Source organism: Heloderma suspectum, chromosome 6, assembly GCF_057233095.1.
Source record: "Heloderma suspectum isolate Gila_16-S chromosome 6, 16-S_ref, whole genome shotgun sequence".
Lineage (NCBI taxonomy): Eukaryota > Metazoa > Chordata > Lepidosauria > Squamata > Helodermatidae > Heloderma > Heloderma suspectum.
In genome coordinates, this window is record NC_139463.1 from 46,606,684 (window position 1) to 46,616,635 (window position 9,952).

The 9,952-nt window shown below is 46.2% G+C and overlaps 1 protein-coding gene across 1 annotated transcript in view; it reads right to left on the minus strand.

Annotated features, from left to right (window-relative positions):
• Positions 1-9,587, minus strand: part of PROM2 (prominin 2) — a 74,133-nt gene extending 64,546 nt beyond the window's left edge. The window contains exons 1-3 of the mRNA XM_084804182.1: positions 9,048-9,587; positions 2,182-2,231; positions 1,325-1,527 (exon numbers count right to left, since the gene is read on the minus strand). Of these exons, the coding sequence (XP_084660308.1) occupies positions 1,325-1,527; positions 2,182-2,231; positions 9,048-9,312 (518 nt within the window). The 5' untranslated portion in view covers positions 9,313-9,587. The remainder of the gene's footprint in view (positions 1-1,324; positions 1,528-2,181; positions 2,232-9,047) is intronic.
• Positions 9,588-9,952: the final 365 nt, after the last annotated feature.

The window sequence follows — 9,952 nt, forward strand, 5'->3', positions numbered from 1 at the left end:
TTGTATGCCACCTTGGGAGGGTGTTTGCTAAAAGTGACTTATAAATCTCTTAAATAAATAAATCAGGTAGGTTAGTGCTGACATAACACTTAACCATGGTTAGTGCTTTACTGCTAGACAGCATTGGTGGTCTTAACCCTACTTAAAATTCCAAACATAAAGTGAAACCACTGTGGGGGGGAGAAATCCTCTGGCCCCTAGACAGTGCCTGAGGGGCCATAAGATAAGATGGATTTCAGATCTGAGGTCAGAGACAGTGCTCTGACCTTGGAGGAGGGAATTCACACTCCGCCCTCCCTCCCCATCTCAGCTGGCATGGAAAGAACTGCGCCAGCTGCCTCTCCAGCACTGGGAAATTGACATCAGAAAGGGGGTGTTCCGGTGAGCGGGGCAGAAACTGGAGAGGCTGGGATATGAGCTTTCCCAAGACCTCTCCGGTCTCTTTCCCTCCCCCTCTAAAGCACCCCAGCTAGATGGGCAAAAAAAAAGCTCATCTAGCAAAAATGTAGAGCGGGAGGGTGAGGAAGTTTATGAGCATCAAGGGCGTAAACCATAGGATTGCGCCCTTATCTTGTCAAGCTAAGCCCTGTCCCCAGAGAGTGCCTATTGGAAGACTCTAGTGAAACTTGTTTGTCACATTACATGCAGAGAGACTAGAGACGTGGGGAAACTGTCTTAACCATGGCTTGTTCAGTGCAGATATAATATGTAATCATAGTTAGTGTGAATCATGGTTTGCAAAACCACCTCAAACAATGGTGTCACATTCTAGTTTGCAGCTAGACCTTAAACAATGCTTTAACCATCAGAGATAACAAACCATGGTTAAACATTATGAGTAAGAGTCATGCAGCCTTATCCTATGCCCGTTTACATGATGTTTAGTGGACTTACTCCCAAATAATTGCATGGCACAATCAAGTGTATGCTTCCTTTGAAGTAAGTCTTACTGGGTTCAGTGGATCTTACTTGCAGGTAAGTGTGTACAGGATTGCAGCCTTCCAGCACACTTCTATGCCTGTCTAATAAAACATAAGTCCCCCTGATATCACAGGGACTTACCCCTACATAAGTGTGTATAGGGTTGGAGCCTTTTTTGTTTGGTCCCAAGGCATCTAGCGACAGGTAGGTCAAAAAACAGCACCTGAAATGTGCCTGGAAGATGACTGGGAGCCAGTGGAGCTGTTGAGGCACTGGCACCACGTCCTCCACATCCGCAGAGGGTTTCTTTTATCTTCTACTCCCTCCCTTCAACCATCACTCCTCCAGGCTGCCTTCCACCCTATTGCCCTGATGTCATGGACTGGCTTAGCTGCTCACTTACAGGATGACAAGGGTGGTCAGGAGTAAGCAGAGCATGAGCAGGTTGCGTTGGCAGAGGAGGGAGCGGCGGTATGCCTTGATCCGCCCGCCACAGCGCCTCTGTCTCCGGCAGCAACAGATGCTCAGCCCAGCCAGGGGCACCACCACAAAATATATGACAGCGATTGTGGCACAGATGATGTATCCTGCTTGATACTGGAGGATCTGGAGAGTAAGGAAAGGAAAAGTTCTTCAGATAATGGTACTTGGTCTCTCTCTTGCTCCTCCTTCCACCCACCCCTTATCTCTAGCATGCTTCTGTGGCCCCCAAATAATGAGTTTCATTAAACTGTAAAATGCCCCACATTAAGATGGATTGGATGCAGGAGAAAGGAAATATCTGGACACTTCGTACGTTGCAAGGGCATTTTACAAATGGGGAGCCAAGCATGGGGGGAAAACACTTGCCCGAAGTCTACCCAGTAACGGCTTAGCTGAGCTGCAACGCAAAGGAGGATTCTCATGTCTTCTACTGTACTATCCTCCCAACAACATCCTCAGGTTTATTTCCCACTAGCTCCCCAAGTTGCATCCTCCACTAAAACCAAATCTTTGCCAACTGTCTACAAAGCCCTCAACATCATTCCTCCATTCCACATCCATATCTCTATTTAAGACCATGCCTCAAACAACCTGCTTATGCAAACAGTGCTCTTGAGTGACGTAGGTGGACACACCAACGGGAAAATATGTTGGATATAAAACTGTGATATCCAGTATAGATTCTGAGCTCAGAAAATGGCTCAGAATCTATACTGGATATCACAGTTTTATATCACTCCCCCACCCCAAGTGGACATTCTCTTCAACTTTTCTCACCTGAGAAGTATAAGCAGATGGTGGGTCATTTAGGGCATCCCTCAATATCTCTGTGGAATAAGACAAATTACTTACAGAATATTCAAACATTGTCACAGAAAACAACCACAATCCTTTGCCCACAGTTTGAGCTTCTCTTCATAAGGGTAGAATCCCAGTCCAGCACCAATTTTGTGACCTTCTAAAAATCTGATTATTTTAACATGCTTTTAAAATAAAAATATTGAACATTAGTATATTTTTGGATCACTCATCTGCTCAATGAGCGCTGGAGGTGGTATACAGAAAAAACAATAATAATAATATAAAAATAGGTCAAACTGCAAAAACTGTACATAGGCAAACAAGAAAAACTACAGTGCAATAAAACCAGAGTACACTAATAAAATCAGAGCACGACAGTAACCACTAAAACCTGGAAGAACAGTATCAGCTCCACCAGCTGTCTGAAGGACAATAAGGAAGGAGCTAACCTAGCCCCCCTGGGGAAGGAGTTCCATAACCAGGGTGCTGCTACTCAAAAGGCCCTATCTCTAGTTACCCACTAACCTCACCTCTCAAGGAGGTGGGTCACATAACAGGGTCTCAGATGATGAGCACAAATTTTGGACAGGCTCATATGGGACAAGGTGGTTTTTCAGATAACCTGGCCCCAAGCTATTTAGGGATTTGTAGGTAACAACTAGTACCTTGGGCATGGAAACTGGAAGCCAGTGCAGCTTTTTCAAGACTGGTGTCATATGGTCTGTAAAACACATGCCAGATAGCAATCTTAGCTGCTGCATGCTGCTCTAGCTGTAGTTTCCAAACCATTTATTTATTTCTTAAATTGATATCCCACCTTTCCACCCAAAAAAATTGCTCAAGGCGTCTAACAATAAGAAAACTGAGATGTTAAAAAACTTAAACATAACATAAAAAGAAATAAATTAAAAGCATAAACTAAAAACACAACATTAAACATAAATAAATGAATAAATAAATGTTTACAAAGGCAGCCCCATGTAGAGTGCACTATGGCAATCTAAACATGGTGGGATTGAGGCATGGATGAGGTAAACCCACCCAAGTCCTACCTAGGGATGTACGAAAGTCCCTTACCTGATCCCGAAGCTTGATTCGCGGTGGGGGAGAGGCGCTCCGTCCCTCCCCCCAAAATTCTGGCCGGGGGGGAGGTGCCCCGTCCCTCCCCGCCGAAATTTTGGCTGGGGGGGAAGCGCCCCATCCCTCCGGCTGCGAATCCTCCTGTCCTGCCGGGATGCAAATGGCGGCGGCTACGTAATATGTGATATGTAAATGTTTACGTAGCCTATCATGGCTGAGTGGGGAAAAAAAAAACCGCGCATACGCAAATGGTGGTGCCCATGGGCGCCGCCATTTGCGTTCCTTATTTTGGCACATGTAGTCTACGTAAACATTTACGTAGACTACGGCGAAAATAAGGGGAACGCTATTTGCGTAGCCTATCACGGTGTTTTTTAAAAATCTAGCCGTGATAGGCTACGTAAATCTTTACGTAGCCTATCAGGTTTTTTGTTTTTGTTTTTTTAACTTGGAAATGGTGGTGGCGGCAGCCGGTCGGAAGACCGGCCGCCGCCGCCACCGAACCGCCACCACCACTGCCGCCACCGCCAGGGACATTCGCACAAGGTAAGTCCCGTCCCGGGGGGGAGCAGACCGTTTCTCCACCAATTTCGGGGGGCCGAATGCACTGGCATTCAGCCTCCCCGAGATTCGTGGAGAAATTCTCTGACATCCCTAGTCCTACCTTAGCAACACCATTGACTGTATACGCATCTACTAGTTTAAGGTTTCGTTGTTAATATATAAAGCCCTAAGCAACTTGGGACCAGGTTACCTTAGGGATTGCCTCACCCTTTATGTCTCTGCCCGGTTTTTGCGATCCTCAGAAGGAGCGCTTCTGATGGTAGTGCTTGCTCCTGCAGATCACCAATAGTACTTCTTACGTGGCATTTAGTGTTGCAGCACCCACCCTCTGGAACACACTCCCTATGTGGCAGGCATATACAGTTTTGACTTTCAGGCGCCTGCTTAAGACCTTCCGCTTTAAGGTACAATCCTATGCATATTCAGACAGAGAAAAAGTCCTGCAACTCCCAGCATTCCCCAGCCAGCACTGCTGGCTGGAGAATGCTGGGAGTTCAGGAATTTTTTTCTGTCTGAATATGCATAGGATTGTACCTTACGCAACCCTTTCATGAGGTGTGACCCAGCCAGTTATAACTATAGTTTTATTGTTTAACTATGATTATTAAATTGTATTTTATTGTTATATTATTGTTGTTGTTGTTACTGTTGTTATTGTTGTTGTTGTTGTTATTTTAATAGCTTTGATCATTTTACTGGAAAGAAGCATACGAATCTGTGTAATAAATAAACAGTAAATAAATATGTTCCATCGAGTTCTGGGAGACGTACCCCCAGGTAAATGTATATAGGGTTTTAGTTAAATTCTAACAAAGCAGTGCATATGTTGATGCAGATACATGAGGATTTTACTTTGTATATGGGATGTTGTTTCTTGGGAGACAAAAAGAAATATGCATAAACCCTGTTCATAACACTTCCAAAATATGCCCAGTACAAATTAATTATAAATAGATCAGGAAGCAGCTTGAGCACAACTATTCCACCCTGCAGCTGGGCAACCTTCTCATCTCAACACAAACGCATACATACACACACACTTGCAGGGTTTCCAGCTGCCCAAAGAAAAAACAACCTTGCCGAGGTGTGTGTGTGTGTTTTAATTTTGCTTTTGGACCAATTGCCAGAAAAGCTGCAAGAGGCAAGACTGATGGGGCTTTTTAAAGATGTGCAGCATAGATGAATAGTCAGATTCTGAGACTCGTAACTGGCCCCAAACCACCCCACGTTAAAAAGACCCTGTGGGATCCAACCAGCCCAATACCACCTCAGACTTACTATGGGTTCTTCTGCCTCCCATTAGGGAGGAACTGTAACTGAATAGTAGAGGTGCTCTCAGGGCTGATTGAGATATAGAATAGCTGCTCCAAGCCTGGCTGCTGACACAATCCCACACACATGTTCAAAATGGGGCGGCAAATGCCTCTGGAAGTGACAGGGCGTGATGACAGGGACATTGTATGGAAAATAAAATGGCTGCCATCATGGACACATAAGACTCCTTCACACAGAGCTTTTATCCTGCTATTGAGATTGCTCACTCATGAACGACTGCGGGCCCTTCAGATGATGCTGTGAACCTCCAGGGCGTCTCTGGCACTAAATGACCTTTATTCTGTTTTTAAATAGATCGGAGATAATGAGCTATCAAATTACCTCGCTTCTGTTCCGCTTGAGTTCCCTCCGCAAAAAAGTAGGGATGTCAGAGAATTCTGCCACGGATCTTGGGGAGGCCGAATGCCAGCGCATTCGGCCCCCTGAAATCGGTGGTGGAACGGTCTGCCCCCCCCCCGGGACGAGACTTACCTGGGGCAGATGTTCCTGGCGGCGGCGGCTCCGGCGGCAGCTCCGGCAGCGGTGCGGCGGTGGCCGGTCTTCTGACCGGCTGCTGCCACCGCCATTTCCCGGTTTAAAAAAACAAAAACAAAAAAACGTGATAGGCTACGTAAAGATTTACGTAGCTTATCACGGCTAGATTTTAAAAAAACACCGTGATAGGCTACATAAATGTTTACGTAGCCTATCACGGCTGACTAAAAAAAAACGTAGATGCTACGCTATTTGCATTCCCCTTATTTTCACCGTCTTAGTCTACGTAAATGTTTACGTAGACTAAGATGTGCCAAAATAAGGAAAGCAAATGGCGGCGCCCATGGGCGCCGCCATTTGCATACGCGCGTTTTTTGTTTTTTTGTTTTAATCAGCCGTGATAGGCTACGTAAACATTTACGTAGCCTATCACGGCTGACTGCAGGGACACAAACGGCGGCGGCTACGGCCGCTACCATTTGCATCCCTGCTAGCCAGCGGCCTGATGTCCGGCTGCTGGCGGAGCCGGCCGGCAGCTCCACAGAATCGCTGTGGAGCACAGCCAGCCGGCCAGAATTCCGGGGGGGGAGGAACGGAGCGCCTCCCCCCCCCGGCCAGGATTCCGGGGGGAGGGACGGAACGCCCCCCCCACACGATCAGCATAATCCGCGAAAGTTAAGTACCTTTCGTACATCCCTACAAAAAAGGGAAAGCGGCAAGAAGAGGAGCGAGATCAAAGAAATGTATGGAAGACTCAGATAAGGGCAGGGGGGGGGAGGAAGCACATGTAAAGGGAGTCCATCATGATCCTGCATTTAAAATGGGAGCAGAAAGCCCTGTTTTAAATGTGGGATTTTAGGCTGGTGTAGAGATGCTCATAGGCCTCTATCCCCCAGACCTCCCCCTGGCTAGTAACAGTTTTAGTGTAGGTAAGGGAGTGGATGGGGCTTACGCTGAAAAACAGTGTGAGGGGGCAGGTCAAATACCACTCCCCACTCACTGCTGCCCGAGTAAACTGGCAGCCCCCACAACCCCCATAGCTGCAGTTCACTGAAATAGAAAACTTAAAGAGATCCAGTTGTGCATTTTCTGCACCACACATACTTTGGCCCTGGAAACTAGGCCTCTGTCAGTTATTACCTCAGAGGTCTATGAGGGTCTAAAGCAGGGGGAAGGCAACCTGGTAGCCTCCAGATGTTTTGGACTTCAACTCCTGTGATCCCCAGCCAAGATGGCCAATGTCAGGGGTTATGAGAGTTGTAGTCCAACGTATCTGGAGGGCTCCAGGTTGCCTATGCCCTGGTAAAGTGTCACACTGTCAGGTGTAATATACTAGTCATCGCTTCACTTGAGTTCTTTTCTGTACACAAAGCAAAAAGTTGCTTGCCCAGACAAGTCAGTTCCACAAAAACTATCAATATGAAGGAAGGGTTTTTTTGTGAAGAAAGCAATAGTTTTTCAAATGTCAGCTGAGGCATCCTGATTGGCAGCTGTCCCCAGCTGGGCTTGATGTGTCTCAGATTCTGACAGCTGATAACCGATAGGAGAAATATCTGCAGTGCAAACCTAGGCATGTTTATTCATAAGTCCCACTGAATTCAATGGGTCTTACTCCCCAATAAGTGTGTCTAGTAGGGCTGCAACCATGAACTCTTTATTGGGAATATATTAGGAAGTTCAGTTTTGCCCTCCGAAACCGAGGCAGGGCCAAGGGGTGCTGCAGGGCCTACCTGGAGGACTTGGGCAAGCTCAGCGGAAAGTTAAGGCCTAGTTGAGGGGAATGGCTAAAAGGTTAGGCGGGGACTGCCAGCACTGGGGTGTCTAATAGCCAGGCTTAGCTATCTCATTTCTTATTTGAATGACTTATATGTTGAATATTGTTTATGGTTTTTATGGTTTGTTTATTTTGTATATTAAAATATCTTACAATTTGCTTTGTGAGGGTTTTCTAGCAGGCTAGAAATCTATTGAATAAATTAATTAGCACACATCTATCAAAGTCCCTCACCTTATCCCAACATTGGGGGGAAATAGATTTTTCTGGGGAAAGTATAGAGAAAATACTGGTAAATTGCTTTTTCGTTGACACAGTATAATGTGTACATCATACATAGTGCTGAATCAAGTTCTTCTGCCCCTTCCCACGTTCATGAGAAAAGTAAAATTACATGATTTATCAGCTGGACACAGCTTCCTTAAAATAAAATATTCTAAAACTTTTAATTTGGTTTTATATATCACAGGGTCCTTACAAGTATAATGTATGTATGTATATATATATATATATATATATATACTCCAATCCCAGAGTTGGAGAGTGTGTGTGCGTGTGTGTGCGCATATATAAATATATACACCGGAGTCTCTTGGAATATAGTATTCCACTTTAAAAAAGTAAATACTAGTGGATTAAAAAACACAACCCTTAAATATTTGTTAAATGTACCCCACCTATCCTACTGTTTGAGACAGCTTACATGTTAATTAAAAAGCACACCATTAAATAGCTACAATATTTATATGTATATTTGAACGTGATTGGTGCTCTTAACTCTGCGTACTGTCAAGACGAGAAATGTGCTTGGCAAAGACAAGAAACAGGTGGAACAAAGTTGGCTGAGCTAAAATCTATACTGAGTATCTTGGGAGTGGATGGAGGTGGAACTTAAAAGAAATTGTACAGTCTGAAACTATGATTGCATTTTGTTGTTGGGGGGAGTGTTGAGAAGGAATACCAAAATGGCAGCCTGGGTTTGGAGTAGGGAAGGGGGGAATCTTAAGGGACCCAGATGAAAACCTTGGCAAGTGTCTCTCAGTGGAGCCCGATAGAGCTGGGGGCTGCAGGAGCTGGGAAGGAGGTCTAAGACAGTGCTACCTAGTGGGCTGGGCATGCTGGCTGGATTTGATGAAAAGCAAGAGCAGGCCCAGAGAAATGGTTGCATCTGGTCCCAGGGACCCTCAGTCTTATATATAGGAACCTACCATGGGGTGGGGGTGGGGAATGGTACCTTTTAACTTCCCAGCAGAGGAGGAAGAGGGAGTTTACAAGATCCTAAAGGTGGTTAGGTATGAGGTTTCTTGAGCATGGTATTTCCCGGGGTCTTTCAAAAAGCCTTAGGGTCCTTTCTCTCTCTCTTGGCCTGGCTCTAGGATTGCCAACTTTTATTTTACCAGCTCCTACTCCTCTGCATTTAAAACTAGCTTGATCGGCAGGTCTTGTCAGGTAATAAATGCTTATCTTCATGTTGTGAAAAGCAGCTTCACCTCTCGATTCCTGCACATCAAGCTACTCTTGAAGGCCTAAAGTCAGGCCAGGCTGCAGTTTGTTTGTTTTTCCTGGTCCATTGGCAACCATACCTGACTTGCAAAGTTGGAAGAAGTAGGCTTACCTGTGGGGAAAGGGTTCTGTTGAACCACATCGAGGTAGCTCTGGACGAAACCATAGAGGGGATCCATAGATCCAGGGAGGCGGTGGTGGACAGGAATCCGCTGCTCGGCACCCACATCAGCAAACTTAAGGGTCAGTGAAGGGCTCCCCAAGGAGCACTGCTGTGAGTGAACAGGATCCTGGACAACTACGGCAAAGGTCAGTAATAAGGACAGTGGGTAGCCCATCCCAAAGCCCCAGAATCTTCCAGGCTTTGAAGCCTGCATTGATTCAGAAATGGGCTTCAGCCAGAGAAGTTATGGCAGTCGAGTGGGCTGTGGGAGTGGTAGGATCTAGCACTTCGGGATGGTATTTAACTTCCCAGCAATGCGCTCATCTTCCCTCGGACCAGCGAGGGGAAAGGTCCCTTCTCATGCACTTGGTTCTTCTTGGCTGTCCTTCAGTACTCCCAAGCCCAGCTTGTAAAGCGGAGGACAAGAAGAGGAAAAAGAGGCATTGCCGCTTCTGCTGGGTGCTTTTTCTCCTTCAGCTGATCAACTCTGCCTGCAGCTGAAGTGCCTCTAAAGAGAGAGAGAAAAACAAAAAGCAAAAACCTGCCTGACAAGTTTGATGCCTCCTGATGACACGGGCCTCCTCGCTGCTTGTGGGACGGGGCAGGGTGGGGCAACCAGACTGGGTGGAGGGGAAGGAAAGAGTGAATGAGTTTTTCCCAGGAGCCATTCAAGGGCTTATCCCAAAATCTTACCAGTGCTCCTCGACTGCACCGACCCAGCCAGCCAGCCACATGTGCTCGATTGCCACAAAAGAAGGCTGGTGGGGAAGACAAAGGTAATGTGGGCCTCCACTGGGTGTGCATTCAGACAGCCATTAAACTCACTGACATGATGAGCACAGCCACAGTAGTTA